The 24444-nt window shown below is 41.2% G+C and overlaps 2 protein-coding genes, 1 long non-coding RNA gene and 1 pseudogene across 13 annotated transcripts in view; 2 read left to right on the top strand and 2 right to left on the bottom strand.

Annotated features, from left to right (window-relative positions):
- Positions 1-10037, bottom strand: part of ZBTB8OS (zinc finger and BTB domain containing 8 opposite strand) — a 23841-nt gene extending 13804 nt beyond the window's left edge. The window contains exons 1-3 of one of the 11 annotated variants that reach the window (XM_072827234.1): positions 9933-10037; positions 8745-9064; positions 3675-3785 (exon numbers count right to left, since the gene is read on the bottom strand). In XM_072827234.1, the coding sequence (XP_072683335.1) occupies positions 3675-3785; positions 8745-8877 (244 nt within the window). In that variant the 5' untranslated portion in view covers positions 8878-9064; positions 9933-10037. Of the gene's footprint in view, positions 1-3674; positions 3786-8744; positions 9366-9388; positions 9525-9932 lie in introns of those variants that run through there. The other 10 variants (XM_072827233.1, XM_072827232.1, XM_072827237.1 and 7 more) reach the window with 10 other exon arrangements.
- RBBP4 (RB binding protein 4, chromatin remodeling factor) overlaps positions 9468-24444 on the top strand; it is a 22521-nt gene continuing 7544 nt past the window's right edge. Inside the window, exons 1-7 of the mRNA XM_072827225.1 lie at positions 9468-9642; positions 10233-10380; positions 15063-15208; positions 23233-23406; positions 23770-23885; positions 24003-24163; positions 24265-24391. Coding sequence (XP_072683326.1) covers positions 9627-9642; positions 10233-10380; positions 15063-15208; positions 23233-23406; positions 23770-23885; positions 24003-24163; positions 24265-24391 — 888 coding nt within the window. The 5' untranslated portion in view covers positions 9468-9626. The remainder of the gene's footprint in view (positions 9643-10232; positions 10381-15062; positions 15209-23232; positions 23407-23769; positions 23886-24002; positions 24164-24264; positions 24392-24444) is intronic.
- Positions 10209-11384, bottom strand: LOC140633978 (uncharacterized). The gene is made up of 2 exons (XR_012031563.1): positions 11329-11384; positions 10209-10509 (listed from the first exon to the last, which is right to left on the bottom strand). It is a non-coding gene; the product is annotated as an uncharacterized lncRNA (long non-coding RNA).
- On the top strand, positions 11242-11313 carry LOC140634568 (U4 spliceosomal RNA; annotated as a pseudogene).

The raw sequence follows: 24444 nt of genomic DNA, 5'->3' as shown, positions 1-24444 counted from the left end.
CTTAGTTGTTTGAGAGAGAGAGTGAAAGGAAGAACAGAAGGAGAAAGACATGCAGACTCTAAATTGAGCCTAGAGCCTAATGTGGGGCTTGATCCCAAGACCCCGAGACTACGACCTGAGCCAAAGGCAGACACTTAACCGACTGAGTCACCGAGGCACCCACAAATACTTTTAATGTCTGACTTTCAACGTGTTACATATAATATGTTGATTTAGCTGAAGTACATATATAAAATCAACCTCATAGGAGGAAAAGGAGTATCTTAATTGCTTTTGAAAAAACTTTATAGTCTTCCTTGATGCTACAACCAAAACTAGAAACATGCTAGGTTTTTTAAATTTCTTTTAAAGATTTATTTATTTGGGATGCCTGGGTGGCTCGGCGGTTGAGCATCTGCCTTTGACTCAGGGTGTGATTCTGGAGTCCTGGAATTGAATCCCGCATCGGGCTTCCAGCATGGAGCCTGCTTCTCCCTCTACCTGTGTCTCTGCCTTTCTCTCTTTGTGTCTCTTGTGAATAAATAAATAAAATCTTTTAAAAAAAGAAAAAGATTTATTTATTTGAGAGAGAGAAGGTGTGAGAGTGTGCAGTGGGGAGGGGGAGAGGGAGAGGAAGAGAGTCTTAAGCAGACTCAAAGCTGAGCATGGACCCTGACTAGGGGCTCCAACTCACAACCTGAGCCAAAACCAAGAGTCTGACCCTTAACTGCATCACCTAGGTGCCCCTGAAACACTAATTTTTTAAAGGTTAGTTGCAATGTGGAATTTGAAGCTGTAAAAATGAATTTTTCATACTCTGTGACATTGAAATCCATTGCTCTATCCTGTGCCTAGAATAGATCTTATCTGTGCCTGATTGCATAACAAGTCAAAAATACCAATTCATTGATTTATACAGATAATGTTGACATATTTAGTTATACAGAATGAAATTACATACAGATATACTTGTAAATATCATCACCAATCTCATCAGAAAGGTCTTTAAGTGGGGCAGCCTGGGTGGCTCAGTGGTTTAGTGCCGTCTTCAGCCCAGGGCATGATCCTGGGATCAAGTCCTACGTTGGGCTCCCTGTATGGAGCCTGATTCTCCCTCTGCCTGTGTCTCTGCCTCTCTCCCTCTATGTGTCTCTCATAAATAAATAAATAAAAATCTTAAAAAAAAAAAAAAAAAGAAAGGTCTTTAAGCACTAGGAAACTGTCAAGCTCATGATGGCAGGCAGATATAAGTTTTCCAAAATTTGAATTTTACTCCAAAGCTTGAATTTAATCATTGCCAACAAATGTATTATTTTCCTTGACATAAAGGCACTTTAAAGAAATTATCTGCCAAATACCCCTGTTTGAATAACAATACTACATCTTTCACAGTCATTCTTTGGAGGGGGAAAAAAAGGGTTTCATGAAAAATAAAAACAAAACAAAAACCCAGCTCATAACTCAATTACACAAGTTCTTTTCCTCAAGGTAATCATCAATACTTTGACAAGCAGTAGAAACACTTTATGCATACTTTCCATTTTGTTTCACAGAATATTAAAAAGACATGTACTTGGTGGTCAAGATTCAGTAAAATGGACAGGCTTTACTGATTCATCAAAGACATCTTCAATTCAAAATGACTTTTTCTTTTAAGTGCACAGTGGTACTGCACAAAGGGACTACCAGCAGAGTTTGGGGTGGCCACCTCAACCTGTGCTAAGGGGACAGCAGCTTTCTTTCCCCTACCAGTGCTTTTGCACCATTGACACAAATGTCAACATAGAGAAAGAGCATATACCTCAGTATTATTTTTTTTTAAGATTTATTTATTTATTTATTTATTTATTTATTTATTTTTTTATTTTTACTCATGAGAGACACACAGAGAGAGAGGGCAGGGGGCAAAGACACAGGCAGAGGGAGAAGCAGGGTCTCCAGGATCAGGACCTAGGCTGAAGGCGACGCTAAACTGCTGAGCCACTCGAGCTGCCCAATACCTCAGTATTATTATGAAAGTAGTTTTGATATTACAGATCCTCTGAAAAGATCTGGGAAACCCCAGGGGTCCAAAGACCACACTTTGAGAAGTGAAAAATATAGGACAAAACAGGAAATAAAATAAATTTAAGTTGGACTGAGGGGTTCAGGTAAGAATTCCCAAAGGAATCAAGACTTAACACTGTAAGAGCCAAGAGACTAAGGGTAACCTCAATCTGTCTGTTCATTCCCTTGCTCCCAATTTCTGCTAAGTGCCCAATACACAACAGGTGTTCTTAAAAAAAAAAAAAGATTTTACTTATTTATTCATGAGACACACAAAGAGGCAGAGATATAAGCAGAGGGAGAAGTAGGCTCCGTGTGGGAAGCCTGATATAGGAACCAGGATCAAGACCTGAGCCAAAGGCAGACGCTCAAACATGGAACCACCCATGCGTCCCCACAACAGGTATTCAATCATACTGCTGAATGAATAAGTGAGATGACAACTATGCTGAGTCTAAAAGGAAAAACAACTACAAGAGAAGCCTGGGGGGAAGTCTGGGGGCTGTTTGTGGAAAGAAATGAAACCAGCAGAAAATACAGACTAATCTCATATTAAATAAATTCAAAGACTGTACAAAATGTTGGCAGGTAGAATCCAGTATGACCAAGTAGGATTTACTCCTGGAATGTTAAGATCCAATTATTAGGAAACAGATTAATGTAACCCATATAAATATATCTTTATAGATATAATCATGAAATATAAAAACATTAACAGGACTTTTGAGCAAAGTTTTTTTCTGTACAACAAATTAAAGTTTAATTTTATTTCTTCTCTCATTCTTAATTGCTGTATTTACTGAATGTTTTTGTAGTATAATAGAATATATATATTTGGTCTTTGTCCCTGGTTTCTGGAAAAGCTCCTAAAACCCTTGGATTTTCCTAAGTGATAGGAGTGTCTTGTTATTCATTAATTATCCTCTTCTGTCCACACTGAGTCTCTGCTATTTTTTTTTTTTTTTTTGAGTCTCTGCTATTAAAGGTTACTCAGGGTAGGGCTCCCCAGTAGCCTTAGAACAGGGCAGTCACCATGATCAAACACATGATTAAAGAATGGGAACTTTTAGCTCCACCCTCTCACCACCCATGGGTGTGTGTCCAGCCTGTGGAGGGTGGAGCAGAAAACTGATCTATAGACTCTTAAAGAGACTTGGGAGACCATCTCATTGGTGGACTCATCAAGGTGCTAGGAGGATGACAAGTCCAGAGCGGGTACAGAAGCTAAAAGCCTCTCTCCCCATACCCTGCCCAATGCACAGTCTTCATTTGATTGTTCCTTGGTTACATCCCCCTATAATAAATGGATAAACCTAAATAAAGCTTTTACCTGTGTTCTGTGAATTGTTCTAGAAATTATTAAACTTGAGCCCAAGGGGGGCTGGAGAGGGATGTGTGGGACCGCCAGAAACTGCAACTGGCTAGGCAGAAGTATAGGTAGCCTGGGTGCCCCATTTGGGGCTCGTGTCTGAAGTGGGAGCAGTCTTGTGGAACTGAGCCCTTAACAGGTGGGGTATGTGCTAATTCCAGGGAGTCTGTGTCAGAACTGAATTGATGGGACACCTACTTGGTGTCACAGAACTGGAAAACTGCTTGATGTGGAAAAACCACACATTTGATGTTAGAAGTGGTGTCGGAGGGGGGCGCACCTGGATGGCTCAGTTGGTTCAATATCTGGGTCTTGATTTCATTCAGCTCAGGCCATGCTCTCCAGATTCTCACTCTCCCTTTTCCTCTGCTATGCTCTCTAATACTAAAATCTTAAAAAAAAAAAAAGTGGTGCCGGAGGAAAGAAAACCGTTTTATAATACAATATTATGATAATACAGTAGAGTATACAATATTCAAAGTATGCAAGGAAAAAAATTTGGGGATGATTACCTAAAAATATTTACTGAAAATTATACTAACTCTAAGAGAATTTCATAAAAAAAAGAGAATTTCATAAAAAGTCAGTGTAAAAAATTACACAACTCAATAGCTTTCACAATTATAGTCAGTAACAGGGCTGATAGATATCATGGAAGAAAAGATTATTTGCTGAGGACCTGGGTGGCACAATCAATTGAGCATCCTACTCTTGGTTTTGGCTCAGGTTGTGTTCTCATAGGTCATGGGACTGAGCTCATCAGGCTTGGTGCTCGATGTGGAGTCTGCCTGAGTTTCTCTCTCTCTCCCTCTGCTCCTACCCCCTGCTTGCTCTCTCTGAAATAAATAAATCTTAAAAAAAAAAAATCCTTTACACTTACATCAGAAACAACAAAGATGTGGGGTGCCTATCTGGCTCAGTACAGCATGCAACTCTTGATCTCAAGGTCATGAGCTTGAGCCCCACACTGGGCATAAAGATTACTCAAAAAATATATATATATATGAAATATTTAAAAATAACCTCAGGATACACGAGTGGGATTTGAATACCTTATTCCTGGAAAAAAAAAAACATAAATATTAAAGCTTTAATTCTCTTTAAATTCATAATTGATAAGAATGAAAAAAATACCAACAGTAATTTTTTAATCTGTAGTGTTTTATTTTTTCTAATTTTTATTTAAGTACTCTCCACACCCAATGTAGGGCCCAGTGTGGAGCCTAATTAAAAATAAATAAATAAATAGGAAAGGAGGTGAAAAGTGGTCAAATATATGTCACTCTCGCATAAAGATTATTTTGAGCTGAAGACAAGTGAGAGAAGATATAAGTAAAGCTTCCTATCTTCCCCACTCTATTCCTAAAACATAAATTTGTAAAGGACTGCCCATCAGGAAGGACAGAAATTAATCACCAGCGAAAACTCTAAACCCTTATCCACCAGGAGTCAGGTGGAATTTACATAATAAAGTTTCCTGGGCAGCCCCGGTGGCTCAGAGGTTTGGTGCCGCCTTCAGTCCAGGGTGTGGTCCTGGAGTTCTGGGATCGAGTCCCATGTCGGGCTCCCTGCATGAAGCCTGTTTCTCCCTCTGCCTCTCTCTCTCTCTGTCTCTCATGAATAAATAAATAAAATCTTTAAAAAAAAAATAAAGTTTCCTAACTAACCCTCATCTTCCATTAGTTCCTCCATATATTGATCTTCCCACAACTGGCTACCCTACAAGTACAAAGTGCTTTTATTTTGTCTTGTCATTTTACTATAAAATGACTGTTCCTGTCAAGATGCTATGTAAGCTCAAATTCTTCATGGTTGAAGCTCAGTGATGTGTCCATGGAAGTCATCATACTATCCCCCTAGTTTTGTATATATTTATATATAGCTGGTATTTATCTACATACAGGAAAAAAAAAAGCTAGAGTGGCAGGAAAAGTGGTGGTGGTGCTGGTGGTGGGGTAGTCCCTGTCGATTTCAGGTCATGATCTCAGGACATGGGATCGAGCCCAAGTCAGGCTCTACCCTGGGCATGCAGCCTACTGAAGATTCTCTCCCTCTGCCCCTCCCCACTCCCACTCTCTCTCTCTCTCTCAAAAAAAAAAAAAAAAAGGGGGGGAAAAATGGCAAGAAAGAGGCAAGTAGTGAGGGGAGAATGTCCTACAAGATATTAAAATATAGAATAAAGCCCCAATAATTAAAAGTACACAAAAAGAGAAGTAGAATAAAGGAACAGAACAGTTAAGTCCAGCTACAGACCTAAATATAGGTAGGGAAATTCTGTATTTGATTAAAGGCATCACATTTCAATCACAGGGGAAAAGACAGACTGCTGAAGAAATGAAGTCAGAACATCTGGTAAGAAAAAAAAATGTAAAAAAAAAGAAAAAAATGTAAAAATTTTTAAAAAATCTGGTAAATCATCTGGAAAATAATTAAATCAGATACTTAATTTCTACCCTACTCCAATCCTGATGTATTCAAGATTAAAACATCAAAAAAATATTAGAAATAAGAACAATCTAAAACTATCAACAAAAATATAGTTCTCACAAATAGGAGCAAGAAAAAGCCAAACACAAAGGACATGCTAGAGGTGCCTGCCTGGCTCAATCAGTAGAGCATACGCCTCTTGATCTCTGGGTTAGGAGTTCCAGTCCCACACTGGGTATGGAGCCTACAGGGAGGAAAGAACAAAGAAAAAAAGGAAGGGAAAGGAAGGCATGCAGGCATACTGTATTAATTCCATTTTTATAATGTACAAAAGCAGGCAAAGCTTATCTATGATGTTGAAAGTCAGGCTAATAATGGGGGGCTCCTGGCTGGCTCAGTTGGCGGAGTGTGGAACGCTTGATCTTGGGACGGTGGGTTCAAGCTCCACAGTGGGTGTAGAGCTTACTTAAAAAAAAAAAAAAAAGGGATCCCTGGGTGGCGCAGCGGTTTGGCGCCTGCCTTTGGCCCGGGGCGCGATCCTGGAGACCCGGGATCGAATCCCACGTCGGGCTCCCAGCATGGAGCCTGCTTCTCCCTCTGCCTGTGTCTCTGCCTCTCTGTCTCTCTCTGTGTGACTATCATGAATAAATAAATAAAATCTTAAAAAAAAAAAAAAAAAAGCAAAAAAAAACCTCTTCTTTTCCAAATGTACTACAAGAAAACAGGAGAGTTATTTTATATCAGAGTGGGCAACGCCTTCCTAAGTATAAATTCCCAGAAGCCTTTAAAGGGTTAATAAATTTCACTATGTAAAACTAAATTTCTACAAAGTAAAAAACAAAACAAAAAACCCAACAGAAAAATGGGTTAAGAATATGAACATACACATCCTAGAAGGGCACATACAAATAGCTCCACACATACGGAAATATGTTCAACCTCACTTATAATAAAAAGAAAGCAACTAATATGACAAGATATTTAAATTGGAAGAGACCCAAAAGGGGATCCCTGGGTGGTTCAGCGGTTTAGTGCCTGCCTTTGGCCCAGAGCGTGATCCTGGAGTTCCGGGATCGAGTCCCATGTCGGGCTCCTGGCATGGAGCCTGCTTCTCCCTCCTCCTGTATCTCTGCCTCTCTCTCTCTTTCTCTATGTCTATCATAAATAAGTAAATAAATAAATCTTAAAAAAAAAAAAAAAAAGGGAAGAGACCCAAAAGTATGGTTATGCAGCAAATAGGTAGAAATGTGCGGAAAGAGGCACACTCATACAATGCTAGTCAGAGTATAAACTGGCACAACCTCATTGGAGATCAATTTAGCAATAACTGCTAAGATTAACAATGCAGGGCAGCCCTGGTGGCGCAGCGGTTTAGCGCCGCCTGCAGCCCAGGGTGTGATCCTGGAGACCCTGGATCGAGTCCCAAGTCAGGCTCTCTGCATGGAGCCTGCTTCTCCCTCTGCCTGTGTCTCTGCTGCCTCTCATTCTCTCTCTGTGTCTCTATGAATAAATAAATAAAATCTTAAAAAAAAAAAAAGATTAACAATGCACATATCCTTTGACAAAGCAGTTTAACTTCTGTAAATTTATAGATACACCTGTACGTGTGCAAAACAATGAATGCGGAACAGGGATCCCACCTGTTGTACTTTTTTATTCAGATATATCAGATACAAGCCTTATTAAAAATAATTTTTAGGGGATCCCTGGGTGGCTCAGCGGTTTGGCGCCTGCCTTTGGTCCAGGGCGCAATCCTGGAGTCCCGGGCTCCCGGCATGGAGCCTGCTTCTCCCTCCTCCTGTATCTCTGCCTCTCTCTCTCTCTCTCTATGTCCATCATAAATAAATAAATAAATCTTTAAAAAATTTTAAAAAATAAAAATAATTTTAAAAAATTGTTGTTAAGGGGCATCTGCCTTTGGCTCAAGTCATGATCTAGGGGTCCTCTCATGCTTGCCTAGGCCTTCCTGCTCAGTGGGGAGTCTGCTTCTCCCTCTCCATCTACCCCTCCCCCATTCTCTTCTCCCCATCCACGTGCTCTTTCTGTTCCAAATAAAATCTTTTTAAAAATTTGCTTTTATGAGAAAAATAAAAGGGTTCATTCATAACCTAGTATGCCATAGTAAATAAACTACAGAGAACAATGGAAAATTAATAAGATTTTAGAGTAGAAAAATAGAAGTCAGATTTGTGCTCCGCAAACCATAGCAATCTTTAGGGATGATAGCTAAATGTTTAAATAGAAGATCAGAATATGTACTATACTTTTGTGTTTACTATTATCTCATTTACTCCCCAGTTAAGGAACTATGGTGCCATGAGAGATTATATAACTTGCCACAAGTTATGAAGCTGTTCATGGCAAAACCAGGTCTTTTTTTTTTTTTTTTTTTTTTAAAGATTTTATTTATTTCTTCACGAGAGACACAGAAGAGAAGCGACTCCTCGCAGGAGCCGGAGGCGGGGCTTAATCCCGAATCCCGGGATCACGCCCTGGGTTGAAGGCAGACGCCCAACCGCTGAGCCACCCAGGCATCCCCAAACCAGGTCTTTTTACTAAAAGCACGATCCAGGTAAAACACCAAATTACATGTCCCCTACTCAGCTAAGTCCTCTAACCTAATGATACTCTAACCACCCCACTGTTGGGAAACACATACGGGCGACCACCCGGCAAATGCTTGAAAATACGTTTATCTTTAGAATGAAGACACTGGTAAAATTCCCACGAGGTAATGGGACTAGGTAAATGTAGAAAGAATTCAAGGAACCATAAAAGTGGCAGCCCAGTTTTCTGACTCTCAGGCCAGGTGGCTGTTCCCTTCAGCACTCCCGGCTGAAGCACCTCAGGGGCAAAGCGGAAGGCGAGACCGGAAGACCTGGGCAAGGCGAAAGGGCATGAGAGAAGTGAGCCATCTACTCACACTCGTACTTCCGAATGGCTGGAGGATACTTGGCCTTGATCGCCTTCTGCTCTTCAGTCAAATTGTAATCTCGAATATCTTCCTCTTCCTGCGCCATAATTGCCGCACTGGACACTCTACTTCCGCCCTTCATTAGCTGGACTTCAGCCCTGATTTACAACTTCCGCTCTAGACTCCGCCCCTTGGCACGCGCCCTTAAAGCACCAGGACCCCATTCTCGCAGATAGACTTTATATGGTTAACACTTCTGTCCTAGGACTCGCTGCCGGAAGCACATCTTTAATAGGCTTCGGCCCTATTTCTGCGTTTCTTCATCCGTTCTAAGAACAAAGGAAACATACACACTGGAGGACGTGGGAGGAGGGAGACACTTTAGAACTAAATACCCGCTTGTCTGGGTGGTGAGAAGCCTTTTCTTTTTACCTCACAGAGTCGATAACTACACCCGAAGCCACCCTAGATTTCTCATCTGAGTACTTTTAAAGTGTCGGGAGCTGCACAGCTTTTAAGAAAATGGCTGCCCCCTGGAGAGTGCGGACTAAACCTCTCACGTGACCCGACGCGCGCACTCCCACCGGGTCCGCGCGCGCGCAATCGTAGGAAGTCGGCTCCCGGCCGTGTCGGGGCAGGGGAGGGGCGCGCACCTCGGCACCGCAGAAAGCGACTCTGCGCGTCTGGATAGGCTGCAAACGCGGCTTCCCCGCCCACCCCGCCGTTCGGGACGCTGCGATTGGCCGGTGTTGGCGCGAAGGTGCGCGAGTAGGCCCTCACGCAGGGGCAGCAGGAAACAATAGAGGCCGCGCGCGCAGAGCGAGCGCCTGTAGCCTCCCCGCCCCTCCCGCAGCGCTCGACCCCGGGATCCCCCCGGCTCGCCTGCCCGCCATGGCCGACAAGGAAGGTAAGGGTGCCGGGGCCGCCCCGGGAGGGCGGGGGGTGCCGGGCTGGCGCCGCGGCCTCGACAGGGCCTAGCAGTGAAGGCAAGCCCGACTCTTGAGTGCTGTCCCCACCATCGAAGGCGTGAGGAGAAATCGCCCCGCGGGGCGGGCTAACGGCGCGCCAGTTCCTCCGACACGGAGGCCGGTGGCCGCGGTGTGGAGCTGGTGGGGGGGCCCCGGCGGGTGTTTGGGCCCTCCCCGCGCTCGCTGTCGGCCTGCCCGCCTCTCGCGTTCTGCGTGCGCTGCTCCCTACCCCGGGGGCCGGTGCGCGGGCCTCCGCGCGGGTTCCGTCGATTCAGCGGGAACGCGAGCGTGCTCCCGAGGCCCGGCGCCGGCGCCCGAACAGCTAACGGGAGTGACGCGCCCCGCTAGCCCGAGAGTAATTGCGGGCCCGCGAGGCGGGGAGGGGTGCAGGTCGCTCCGCCTCGGGGACATTTAGACATATCTGCTCCATTTCAGAATCTTGACTTAATAAGCAGTGCCGGTAGCTTTGGAAGCGTTGGCTCGGTTTCCATTTGTGTTCGCTAACTTAATTTGTTTTTTAACTTTTTAGCAGCCTTTGATGACGCAGTAGAGGAACGTGTGATCAACGAAGAGTACAAAATATGGAAAAAGAACACCCCTTTTCTTTACGATTTGGTGATGACCCATGCTCTGGAGTGGCCTAGCCTAACTGCACAGTGGCTTCCAGATGTAACCAGGTGATGTGAATCTCTTGAACGTTATCTTGTGTCCTCCTCAGCGTTGATTTCTCACGTTGATTTTTCCCTGTCTTCCCCCAGTCACCCGAAGAGGGCACGTAATGATAACCTATGGGTGATGTTTTTTTCCTAGGCCAAAAAATAATACAAAATGTAAAAATAGTTTTGCAATGTACCTGATAAGAGAAAACTTGTTTTCTTTTCCTGATAACGAATTGAATAGCCTGTTATAATTACAGTTGGAAAATAATGTAAAATGTGTCAGTTTTCAAAAAAAGCTATGATTTCAGTTCTTTCAGCAAAATATTTGAATTGTAGGTAGTAGCTGGTTAATATAAAGAGGTATATGACATGGTACCTGCCTTCAAGGAGCACAAGTGTAATTGAGGCCCATGTAAACTAATAATTACAGTAACCTATGCTAAAAGCAGTTTTACAGAGATACTTAGGATATTTAGAACTAAGAACTGAAGATGGGGTGGTTTGGGGGTTTTATATAAGGGAATTATGCATAGTGAGAGAGAAATCACATGTAGGGAAGGTCTTAAATGTGACAAGCTTACCTCTAAGAAGGTAAGCTTAATAGTACTTAATTTACTTTCCATTTGTTTAGTCTGCTAGGTGCTATAAATTAGGGTGTACAAGTTTAGATGGACACCTTCCCTGCCTTGATTTCTTGTGTATATAGTATGGTAGATTACCACCCCCCTTATTTGTAGGGAGTATGGCCAAAGATCCCCAGTGGGTGTCTGAAACCACGGATGGTACTGAACTCTGTTATGTTTCTGAACATACATAATTGTGATAAAGCTTAATTTATAAATTAGAAACGGTAAAAGATTAATAGAACAATGGTTATATAGCTTTGTGCAGGGGGCAGTATCGTAGCCAATGAGGTTTATCCGAGGCACGATTATTGCTAATAAAACAATGGTTATAGCAACATACCATAATAAAAGCTGAGTGTGATCTCTTGCTGTCAAAATGTTTCACTGTAATCACCCTTCAAGTAATATTGTTGAGAAAATGCCTGTGTGATGAAGTGAGGTGAATGACATGGGCATTGTGATGAAGTATTAAGCTACTTATTTACCTGATAAATCAGAAGGGAGATCATCTACTTCTGGAGGGCATCGTGGTTGACTGTGGGTAACTGAAACCATGGATGGGGGTTTTCTACTGTATTACAGTAAAAAGTATCATAAGAGTAGCACAGTTAAAATGATCAAGGGAAGGAAAAATCACCTCAACTTAGGGTATCATGAAAGGCTTCCAGGAGAAAGTGACAATGCAAAGATGAAGGTGAATTTAAATAATTAAAGGTTTATCAAGACCAAAGTGCCTGTTGGAATAATGGGTTTTCTTTTATAAAATTGCTTCACCATTCAGAGTAACATTTAAAAATTATATTGTGTGCTGAATAACTAAATTCCTTCGAAATTCATCTCTTTCGAGTTCAAAATATGGTTATTAGGCTATGTTTCAGCTCAACAAGTAATAGAAATTTTATTAATTACTTAAACAGGTTGCTACCTTCACAGTGGCATTAAAAAATGAAGAAGTAGAGTTGGAAGCTTTATCATGATCCATGTTCACCTATGGGTCATCAGAATTGCTTGAGCTCGAGGAGCCTGGGTGGCAGTCTGTTAAGTGGCTGACTCTTGGTTTCAGCTCAGGTGGTGGTCTCAGGGTCAGGAGATCGAGCCTGTCACTCTGTACAGAAGACTTCTTCTACCCCTCCCCACACACTCTACTCCCTTGGGCTTGCACTCACTTGCACTCTTTCTTTTTTTTAAGAAAATATATTTATTTTATTTGAGTTCAGGTTAAGTGGAGTCATTTCTGTCAGGAGTTCTCAGTGATAGTCAAATCATTTAGAAACTGGTGGCAGGGGGGATCCCTGGGTGGCTCAGCGGTTTAACACCTGCCTTTGGCCCAGGGCGCGACCCTGGAGTCCCAGGATCAAGTCCCACGTCGGGCTCCTGGCATGGAGCCTGCTTCTCCCTCCTCCTGTGTCTCTGCGCCCCTCTCCCCCTCTGTCTATCATAAATAAATAAATCCTCAAAAAAAATTACTCTTAAAAAAAAAGGGAAAGAAAGAAAGAAACTGGTGGCAGGGATGCCTGGGAAGCTCAGTGGTTGAGCGTCTGCCTTTGGCTCAGGGCGAGATCCAGGATTGAGTCCTGCATTGGGCTCCCTAAGGGGAGCCTGCTTCTCCCTCTGTGTCTCTGCCTCTGTGTCTCTTATGAATAAATAAAATCTTTTAAAAAAAGAAACTGATGGCAGCGTATTTGATGAAAAATAGTTGAATGATGATTCCATGGTCATGAGCTATATCATACTGGATCAGTGGATCCCAAATATATTGGCCACCTACTAAGTCATTTGGGAGCCAGTATTTTTAAAAATCTTCCTATATAATTCTGTAATGATCTCAACCTAGAAAGCAGTGAATTAACTAAATTCGCCAACGTTGAAATCTATCTTAGTAGTTTTCTCATTTAGTGGAACTAGGTAAATAAACCTTTTTGCAGGGTTTGACCTTGGTCCAAATTCCTGTTCTTTATCTTCTGTTTTTTGTACCTTATACATAATGAAGATTTATTTTTTTATTTTGAGGGGGAGATTCCTGTTGAGTGTGAAGCCCCATGCAAGGCTGAATCCCATGACCCATGAGGTAATGATCTGAGCAGAAATCACCAGTTGGATGCTTAACCAACTGAGCCACCCAGGCACCCCAACGATACTAATTTTTTTATAAAGACTTTTATTTATTTGTTTGTGAGAGAGAGAGCTCATTTCATTTGCACGAACAGGGGGAAGGGGCAGAGGGAGAGGGAGAAGCGGACGCCCCGCTTAGCAGGGAGAGGATCCATCCCAGGACCCTGAGATCATGACCTGAGCCAAAGGCAGACCCTTAACCAACTGAGCCACCCAGACATTTCTTTAATTTGTTTTTTCTAAGATGAAGATTATTTAGAAACAAGCATACCTAATGTCAAGTGTTTAAATTTTTGTCTGTGGTAGTGACGGTAGTGGTATTCATATCTTTTTTTAAAAAAATACAATTACAATTCTATAACCTTCTTTGCTCATTTCCTCTGGTTCTTTGTTTAACCTTCTAAATGCAGGCATTCTCAGTTTTACATTGATGGCTCTCTTTCCTCTATTTTTCTATGTAGGATATAGATGTATATTGCCTCTGTACAGAGGAATTCCTATTGGTTATCTCTAGACCCAACCTCTGAGCTTTTCCTGAATTTACAGCTGCCTACTGGTATCTTCTTTGGAGTATCTGTTTTCCCCAACATCACATGTTCCAAACTGAGTATATTCTTTGCATAGAGGTCCCGCCCTAGCTTTCGCCTATCATTCCTATTTCTCTTTATCATACTTGACTTTGGTTTGATGTTTCCTAAGTTTTTCTCTTTTTTCCACTTGACAGTGCATAGATAACTCCAGTGAATTCTATTTGGGTAATATCATTTCTAGAACAGAGGTTTTTTTTGTTTTTTGTTTTGTTTTGTTTTGTTTTGTTTTGTTTTGTTTTAATTCATGAGAGACAGACTGAGAGAGAGAGGCAGAGACACAGGCAGAGGGAGAAGCAGGCTCCATGCAGGGAACCTGATGTGGGACTCAATCCCGGGACTCCAGGATCACACCCTAGACCGAAGGCAGGCACTAAACCTCTGAGCCACCCAGGGATCCCCTAGAACAGAGGTTCTTAAACTTGAACATGAATCATAATCAGCTGGAGGGATTATAAGGTGGATCATTGTACCCCGAATCCCAAGTTCCTAATTTATTATGTCTGGGATGAATCTGAAAATTTAATTTGCCTTTCTAGCTGAAGTTCCTAGATGATGCTAATGCTGTCGGTCCTGATACCACACTTGAAGAACCTCTGCTTTACACTGTTGGGTTAATTCTTCTGTGGTAATTCAGATGGTGCTAGATCCCTTAGAAATTTTCCATGATTGTTTGTTTTCCCTACAGTAGAGTTGTGAATGCCTTAAGATGGCATTCAGTATACTAGAATCTATTTTTTAGCCTTCTCTCTGACTTCATTTCCCACATCCAAAGTCAGATTGAGGTGTCAGTCTTAGTAGTTATGTGATCTTATTTAGGCAGGTTGCCTCATTTTCATAAACCTCAAATATATTCATCTTTAAGTGATACGTAGTTTGTAAAGTACTTAGGTATCTGACATTTTGTGGGCCTACCCTTTCTCAATTCCCTTTCCTTGGAATTCTCTTCCAGAGCCCTTGTCTCTTCTGGGTTTTATATCTCATTTTGACATCTGCCTCTTTCACGGATGCTTCCTTAATTCCAGAAGTAATCTTTCTTATCTAAATTCCCATCTTGTGTACCTTTAATGTATTTATTGGCTTATATTTTTGTTATTTATGGACATGACTATCTAATTGCCCCGGTTTTTTGAGTGCATGAATCACGTCTTAATCATTTTTGTACTTCATAGTATTTGGTGCAGTTTGTCCACTGATTAGGCACTCAGTAAATATTTGAACATTTAGTTTACCTGACATTATTTTCTTTCCTCTAATAAGATTTTCTTCTCGAAACCTGGTTGTAATAGTGCTTTTTCCATACATGTGTATCACTGACCTCATTGTCTCTCTTAGTGTTAATAATTTGAATAGTGATCATATACTGCTATTACAGACCAGAAGGGAAAGACTTCAGCATTCATCGACTTGTCCTGGGAACACACACGTCGGATGAACAAAACCATCTTGTGATAGCCAGTGTGCAGCTCCCTAACGATGATGCTCAGTTTGATGCTTCACACTACGACAGTGAGAAAGGAGGTAGGAATCTTAAAAGTGAAAGAAGGAATGATGTATGGGTAGTATCTTTCATATCTTTGAATTTACTTGAAAAGGGCGTAAAGTTTGATAAATTAGTTTGTTAAGTTAGTAGTAATATTTTGAGCTCTGGAAAACCCGAGTTTGTAATACAGGTGCAAACTGAGATGTCAGAAGACATAGTTAAAGCATACTTGGTTCTATGTCTTTTCTAGAAACCTTCCTCTCCTAAATTGGGGGGGAGGGTAGTTTCTAGAATTGAAAGAAGACAAAATCCACCATTTGTTCCTTTCTTTTCTTTTCTTTTCTTTTTTTTTTTTTAAGTTTTATTTATGTAATCTCTACACCCAATGTATGGCTTGAACTCAACCCTGAGATCAAGAGTCATGTGCTCTTCTGACTGAGCCAGCCAGGTGCCCCTTTATTTTTGTTTATTTTTAAGATTTTATTTCTGAGTAATCTCTGTACCCAACATAGGGCTTGAACTTGCAACCCCAAGATGAAGAGTCATGTTCTCTACCAACTGAGCCAGCCAGGTGCCCCCAAAGTCCACCATTTATTATTGCTGTGCATGCATGCATTCTTTCTCAGCATGGGAGATAATTGCCCCTATGGGGGGTTAAAATTGGTTCTTGGAGAGGGGGATGTATGAGAACAAGTCTTTAAATGTGGGAATCCGGGGATCCCTGGGTGGCGCAGCAGTTTGGCGCCTGCCTTTGGCCCAGGGCGCGATTCTGGAGACCCGGGATCGAATCCCACATCGGGCTCCCGGTGCATGGAGCCTGCTTCTCCCTCTGCCTGTGTCTCTGCCTCTTTCTCTCTCTCTATCTGTGACTATCATGAATAAATAAAAATTAAAAAAAAAAAAAATGTGGGAATCCCTGGGTGGCTCAGCGGTTTGGTGCCTGCCTTCAGCCCAGGGTGTGAAAGTCCTTAAATGTATAAAGTGCAGGGAATCCCTGGGTGGTTCACGGGTTTGGTGTCTGCCTTCGGTCCAGTGCGTGATCCTGGAGTCCCAGGATCAAGTCCCATATTGGGCTCCCTGCATGGAACCTGCTTCTCTCTCTGCCTATGTCTCTGCTTCTCTCTCTCTGATCTCTCATGAATAAATAAAATCTTTAAAAAAAAAATAAATGTATAAAGCACAGATAATGTGTATACACAGGATATCTGTAGTATTAAAATTTCATCAAGACTGTCAGAAATGATATCTTATAAAGTTTTTTAGAGGGAGAAAAAGATTGAGAAACACTGGGTTTAAATTACCCTTTCCATTTTGAAGTGGTAGAAATGACTTAAACGTGGTGCATAGTATGTATATAAAAATTAAATGAGCCATTTAATTATATCCTATTTTTAGGAGATAACCTTAAGGGCTTAACTATTGATGAAATATTTAACTCTTTCTCTCTTAATAGAGGTAGAAATGGGTGAATTACCTATTTGTTGTTGTTCAGAGACACAGAGAGATAGGCAGAGGGAGAAGCAGGCTCCATGCAGGGAGTCCAATGTGGGACTCAATCCCAGGACCCTGGGATCATGCCCTGAGCCAAAGACAGACACTCAACTGCTAGCCACCCAGGCATCCCCCATTCTTTTATCTAAGTTCTTTTGAGCTCCTGTTACTTGCCAGGATTATGTATACAGTTAATCTTTTGATCACTCCATATTTGCCTTAGGGTAATACAGAATGCAAAGTAGTTAGTAAGTTCTAAAGATAAAGGTCCACAGACATGATTTTGTGTCACCTAACTGTGTGATAAAATTATTGGGAAGTTATTCTCTGGGTGAGCATTAGTGTAGGGCAGGGACCCTGAACTTAAGGATCCAAAGACTTAGGTTTGATAGCCTGTTACGCCACTCTCTGTGTGGTTTTGGATAAATCATTTAACCTCTCTGAGCGTCAATTTCCTTTCTATTAAATGAAGATAAATAGGATTTTTGGTTATTTAGTGACAAAGCAAATACTCTGGTAATAAGTTGTTTTTTTTTTTTTTTTTTTAAGATTTTATGTATTTATTCATGATAGACAGAAAGAGAGAGAGGCAGAGACACAGGCAGAGGGAGAAGCAGGCTCCATGCCGGGAGCCCGACGCGGGACTCAATCCCAGGAATCCAGGATCGTGCCCTGGGCCAAAGGCAGGTGGTAAACCACTGAGCCACCCAGGGATCCCCTAAGGTTTTTTTTTTTGTTTTTTTTTTTTTTAAATCGAAACAAATAGGGGCTCAGTCAATTAAGCATCTGTCAGGCTCAGTTCGTGATCCCAGGGACCTGGCATCAAGCCCCACATCCAGCTCCCTGCTCAGTGGGGAGCCTGCTTTTCTCTCTCACCTCCCTACCTCCTACCCATGGTTTTTCTTGCTATCTCTCTCAAAAAAATAAATAAAAATCTTAAAAAAAAAAAATAGAAAACTATGGCCCCCTGCCACTGCTATAAGCTTATTCTCTCTCTCTCTCTCTCTATATATATATATATATGTATCGCTGTTAAATTGTTTTTTGAATGATTTATCTGTCTATACCATTTTTTGGCTTACTCATTCAGCATATATGTTGAGTACTTATTGTACGCCAGGCTTTTTTTCTTGGTACTGGGGATATAGCATTGAAGTGCTTTTCTGGCCTGATGAATCTTGGACATCTTTTTGTGTTAAGATGTATCTCCTTTTGATGGTTGTATACTATGTCAAAATTAACCATCCCTTCTTTGACATTTAAGTGGTTTCGAATTTTCTGTCTTGAAAAACAGTTCTTGGGGCACCTAGATGGCTCAGTAGTTGAGCCTCTGCCTTTGGCTCGGGTTGTGATCCCGAGGGCCTGAGATCAAGTCCCGCATCAGGTTTCCCACAGGGAACCAGCTTCTCCCTCTGCCTATGTCTCTGCCTCTCCCTGTGTCTCTCATGAATAAGTAAAAAAATTTTTTAAGATTTTTATTTATTTATTCATTATTCATTTATTTATTCATTCAGCCTGACGTGGGACTCGATCCCAGGTCCCCAGATTCACCCCAGGCATAAGGCGGCGCTAAACTGCTGAGCCACTGGAGCTGCCCGAATAAGTAAAATCTTTTAAAAAAAAAAAAAAAAAAAAAAAAAAAAGAAGAAGAAGAAGAAAAAGAAAAGAATAACAGTTCTTGTATCATTTGTCTTGCATAGTTTTGTTCTAGAATAATTTTCTCTAAGTTGAATGCTGATCAAAGGGCAAAACATTTTCAGGTAAAATTAATACTGCTAAGTTGCCCTCCAGAAAAAATTCCCAATCCTACAAGTGGTTAGCAATTGTTTTAAAACACTGTTTGTGGGGATCCCTGGGTGGCTCAGCGGTTTGGCACCTGCCTTTGGCCCAGGGCGCAATCCTGGAGACCCGGGGTCGAGTCCCACGTCGGGCTCCTGGCCTGGAGTCTGCTTCTCCCTCCTCCTGTGTCTCTGCCCCTCTCTCTCTCTCTCTCTCTCTCTCTCTCTCTATATATATATATATATATATATATATATATACACACACACACACACACACATATCATAAGTAAATAAATCTTTAAAATAAAAAAATAAAACACTGTTTGCTGGGGGTGCCTGAGTGGCTTAGTCCGTTAAGCTTAAAGCAGGACTCTTGATGTCAGCTCAGGTCTTGTTTTTTTTTGTTGTTGTTTTTTTTTTTTTTTTAAGATTTTATTTATTCATGAGAGACAGAGGAAGAGACACAGGCAGAGGGAGAAGCAGGCTCCGTGCAGGAAGCCTGACATGGGACTCAATCCTGGATCTCCAGGATCAGGCCCTGGGCTGAAGGCAGCGCTAAATGGTTGAGCCACCCGGGCTGCCCTCAGCTCAGGTCTTGATGTCAGAGTTGTTGAGTTCAAGCTCTATGTTGGGTTCCATGCTGGGCATGGAGCCTACTTTAAAAAAAAAAAAAAAAGTATCATTTGTTGGCAAATTGTTTTCTTTCCTGGTTGATGGGAGTGGTGTTTCCTAACATATATGCTCCTCTTTTTCTGCTAATTGAATTTTTTGAACAGCATCTAACCAATTTTTGCTTTATCCCCCTTAATGCCTAGTTATAGAGGAACAATTAAAATGCCAGTAATAATGCGTGATTTATTTGTACCACTATCACCCAATTTAATTCTCATAGGGAAACTGATATTCAGTAGTTTCTTAATTTGCCCTGAGGTTATATAGCTTATCTCCCATTTCTCTCTTTCTCTTCCTTTTACTCACTTCTCTTCCTCTTCCCCCCACCCATCATCTTCAGAGCGTTGGATAATGGTGCCTTAATCTCTTCTGAATGGTCTTAACAATGAAAGAAGTAGATAACAGCCTAATGTTTCTGGGGTGGTTGTTAGATGGCTTGCTAGTTTTGTCTTGCTCTCAAAATGTCCTGGACTCTAATTTGAACTAGATAATTAGTTACCATCTGCTTGACTCCATTTGGTTTTTGGTAATTGATGGCAGCTTCAAAAGATCATTGAACTTTCCAAGTGAAAACTAAAAACTGAATTTGTCCTGTTTTGACATTAAAAAGAATTTGTGTGTTTATATTAGGGTCAGCCTGGCTATAGTCACATTTTAAGTCCTTGTGAAATAGATTAGGTGTAACATTTTACTTATGACTCTGTTACTGAGATCTTCCAATATCTAGTTTATTTTTAGCAATTTTCTGGAGACTATTTTTTTAAAACTCTTCTGTCTTTTGTCTGAATTGTATAAAATAAACCTATTAAATCATGAGATAATTGAGTATTTGTTGTTAGAGCTTACTCTTTTTAGTAAAAAGGTGTTTATGGCTCATAGAGTGGCCTTGAGATAGAAATCAATGCTGGTGGGATGCCTGGGTGGCTCAGTGGTTAAGCATCTGCTTTTGGCTCAGGGCGCAATCCTGGAGTCTTGGGATAGAGTCCCATATTGGGCTTCCTGTGTAGAGCCTGCTCCTCCCTCTGCCTAGGTCTCTGCCTCTCTCTCTGTGTCTCTCATGAATAAATAAAATCTTTTTTAAAAAAAAATTTTTTTTTAAATCAATGCTGGAGGCACCTGGGTGGATCAGTCAGTCATGATCCCAGAGGTCCGAGATCGAGTCCCACATTGGGCTCCCTGCTCAACAGGGAGTCTGCTTCTCCCTCTGCTCCTCACCCCACTTGTGCTATCTTGCTCTTTCTCTCAAATAAATTAAAATCTTTTAAAGAAAACAAAATCAGCGCTGGTTACCTAGTTTTGGTGGCGGGCAGGTATTGGTTGGGAAGGACATGATAGTACCTTCTGAGAAAGTGGAGATGTTCTATATTTTGATCTGGGTGTTGGTTTTCCTGGTGTATATGTTTGTTTTAAAGATTTATTTATTCATGAGCAAGACAGAGAGAGAGGCAGAGACATAGGCAAAGGGAGAAGCAGGCTCCTTGAAGGGAGCCCAATGTGGGACTCGATCCCGGATCCTGTGATCACACCCTGAACTGAAGGCAGATGCTCAACCGCTAAGCCACCCAGGCGTCCCCCTAATGTATATATACATTTGTAAAAATTTGTCAAGCTAGGTACTTTGAAGACATTATAGCTCAAGCCCCCCCCCCAAGTTTTCTTAATACTTTCATAAGGAGAGAAGCAAACAAAATAGGAATACAACAGGACCTTGATAGTCATTTAATTAATTTATTGTGCATTGATACCTCTTTTTTTTTTTTTTTTTTTTTTTTTAAGATTTTATGTACTTGAGAGTGAGTATAAGCAGGGAGGAGGGGTGGAGAGAGAGGGAGAAACAGACTCCCTGCTGTGCCGGGGGGGGGGGGGGGTCCAGTAGAGGGCCACTGCAGGGCCCACGTGGGACTCTGCCGGGTTCAATACCATGACCCTGAGATCACAACCTTAGCCTAAGGCAGATGCACAACCAACTGAGCCAATACCCAGGCACCCCAGTACCTCAGTTTTTCCTATTTCAGATTTGGCTTTTCATAGATCAACTTCAACTTGGGAACCCCTAATTATTTTTTAAATAGATAAATCTTCATTTTCAATAAAACTCCATTGTGAATCCTCTAAACTGACTTATTACTGTATTTGAACTGCAGTTAGGGAGACCCTCTGCTTAGTGTGTATCCAATACCAAGATACTGCACATTATGTAATTAATACCCTTGCTCTGTGGGCTCAGTGCCAGCTGTTGCTCTTCCCTTGTTACTGGGATATCAGGCTTTTTTGTCACGGTCATCTGTAGTTATATTTTATCTCTCTGTGTTTGGACTGAAAGTTCCTTGCAATCACCTATCTTATGTCTTATTTTTTTTACATTGTAGATGATTGTAGTCTAGAGTTTTGGGGGAAAGTTGTTTAATGGTTTTTTTTCTCCTTTAGAGTCTATTTTGAGTTTTTAGATATTTAGCCTGTATGAAACATTTGCATTTCAACTTTTAAAAGTTACTTGGAAATTGAAAGTTGACTAATCTGGGGATCCCTGGGTGGCGCAGCGGTTTGGCGCCTGCCTTTGGCCCAGGGCACGATCCTGGAGACCCGGGATCGAATCCCACGTCGGGCTTCCGGTGCATGGAGCCTGCTTCTCCCTCTGCCTGTGTCTCTGCCTCTCTCTCTCTCTCACTGTGTGCCTATCATAAATAAATAAAAAATTCAAAAAAAAAAAAAAAAGAAAAGAAAGTTGACTAATCTGCCAGCCATATTACCCATCTATGTCCTTGCTTTTTTAAAAGATTTTTGTCCTTCGAAGTGTAACACTTGTATAACAGTGCTGTTGATAGCATTTTCATTTACAAGTTTCTGTCCCAACTTTCCTTAATAGAGAAAGATATTTGAGACTCCGAAATTGAAGACCTTCCCCAAATCACAAAATTCTAATAAGTGGCAATCAGGGCAAGGTCCGACTCTTATATCTTATCATGCTGCCTTCTGTAATTATTCGACTAATCATTAACCACCTTTGTTTTATGTTGCTTTGCCAAGATTTACATAATCACAAATTATATTGTTACACATTTTATAATGGTACTTGGGAGAATTAAGTGCATACAGTAGTCAAATGTGAATAAATGTTTTTATCTAGTCCTTGCCTGCCTGGTTTATTTCAACTAAGGATTATGGTTGGCATGTATAAGTGGGAGGTTAAGGAAAATGGAACTACCTGTTGTGGCTCTGTTTTTCCTCACTGTACTAAGATAAATGGTAGAGGGAATAGACAATAGTGTGATGTTATTTCAGGAAGGTTATTCCAAACCTCAGCTTCAAATAAATGGTGTAAAGGGTTCTCTTTAGTACCTGGCTCACTGTATACTTTAAAATTCATTAAAGCAGTAACTTAGGGGGCATGTGAGTGACATAGAGGGTTGAGCATCCAAATCTTAGTTTTGGCTCAGGTCCTAATCCTCAGGGGTCTTGGGATTGGGCCCTATGGGGCCCTGTGTTGGGCCTAGTGAGGAGTCTGATGCCTGGGTGGCTCAGTGGTTGAGGGTCTGCCTTTGGCTCAGGGTGTGATCCCAGGGTCCAGGGATCAAGTCCCACATGGGGCTCCCTGCCTGGAGCCTGCTTCTCTCTCTGCCTATGTCTCTGCCTCTGTGTCTCTCTCATGAATAAATAAATAAATTTAAAAAATAAAAATCTGAAAACTGCTTATTGAGAATCTTCTTTTGAAGTGGAATTGATAGTGTTCCTTATTCTTAGATAGTAGGATAAGATTTATTATTTATATAATTACCTAGAATTGGTATGGCTGAAAGAGTCTAGGAATCAGAAAAAAAATGAGAATTCGCATTATTTTCAGCCATAGTCCTATCACTGGGAACAAATTAATGTAGGTACTCCACAAATTTTTTTTCTTGGCAAAAATTTTTGGGGATGTTACCTGTGTTCCTTTCCCTACTATGTAGGGTTGTGGTAAAAATCAAATGAAATAAGAGATATGAAAACACTTTATACTACTAACACATGTATAAATTACTTCAGTATTCTAGTTTGCTGATAAAAAGCCTTGCTTGTGTCATAATTTAAGTGACAGCGAAGCTCTTACTTTGTCCTCATTTACAATTTCTTATCTACAGAATTTGGAGGTTTTGGCTCAGTTAGTGGAAAAATTGAAATAGAAATCAAAATCAACCATGAAGGAGAAGTGAACCGGGCACGTTATATGCCCCAGAACCCTTGCATCATTGCAACAAAGACTCCATCCAGTGATGTTCTTGTTTTTGACTATACAAAACATCCTTCCAAACCAGGTACCTGCCCTCTTCAGTTCAAATACAGATAATGAGTCACTCTGGGAATACATCCCTCTGCTCAATCTGAGTTTAATTGCTTGTTATTTGTATATTTTAACATCTTGTGATATATACTGGTATGTGTGGGTATCCTTCCTCTGTTCTTTGTATCTATGTTAAAACCAAAAATGCTTTTTTTTTTTTTTTTACACAGAACAGAATGATATGGTATGTTTTAAGTACTATATATTTGATCATAATAGGTCTGTATTGCTATAAATATGAAGAGCTTTAGACTACTTCATCAAAATTCCGTTATGCTTTGTAGACCCAAAGAGGCAGTGGACTCTGGATAGTTTTTATATGTCTGTTACTTTGCAGACCCTTCTGGAGAGTGCAACCCAGACTTGCGTCTCCGTGGACATCAGAAGGAAGGCTATGGACTTTCTTGGAACCCAAATCTCAGTGGGCACTTACTTAGTGCTTCAGATGACCACGTGGGTATCCTTCCCATTTTGAAGCAAATCTGGACTGGTTATCATTTGGTTTCTTTTCTGGGGTATGTGGGGAAGTGAGAATCTTCCATTTATATAATAGTTAATTTTACATTTAAGACCATCTGCCTCTGGGACATCAGTGCTGTTCCAAAGGAAGGAAAAGTTGTGGATGCGAAGACCATCTTTACAGGGCATACAGCAGTAGTAGAAGATGTTTCCTGGCATCTGCTTCATGAGTCTCTGTTTGGGTCAGTTGCTGATGATCAGAAACTTATGATGTGAGTAGAAACCAACCATGTTCTAATTTTTTCCATGTTGTCTAAGTTTTATATTGTTACCCATTTCAAGCTTTTCTCCTATTTTTCCTTTTTTTTTAAAGCTGGGATACTCGTTCAAACAATACTTCCAAACCAAGCCACTCAGTTGATGCTCACACTGCTGAAGTGAACTGCCTATCTTTCAATCCTTATAGTGAGTTCATTCTTGCCACAGGATCAGCCGACAAGGTCAGTTTGATTTATTTTAAGGAAAAAACAAAGGGTGAATTTTTCTTGCTTCC

Source organism: Canis lupus, chromosome 5 (assembly GCF_048164855.1).
Source record: "Canis lupus baileyi chromosome 5, mCanLup2.hap1, whole genome shotgun sequence".
Classification (NCBI taxonomy): Eukaryota; Metazoa; Chordata; class Mammalia; order Carnivora; family Canidae; genus Canis; species Canis lupus.
The sequence above is the reverse complement of the archived record's forward strand: the minus strand, read 5'-3'. Positions and strand labels throughout refer to the sequence as shown.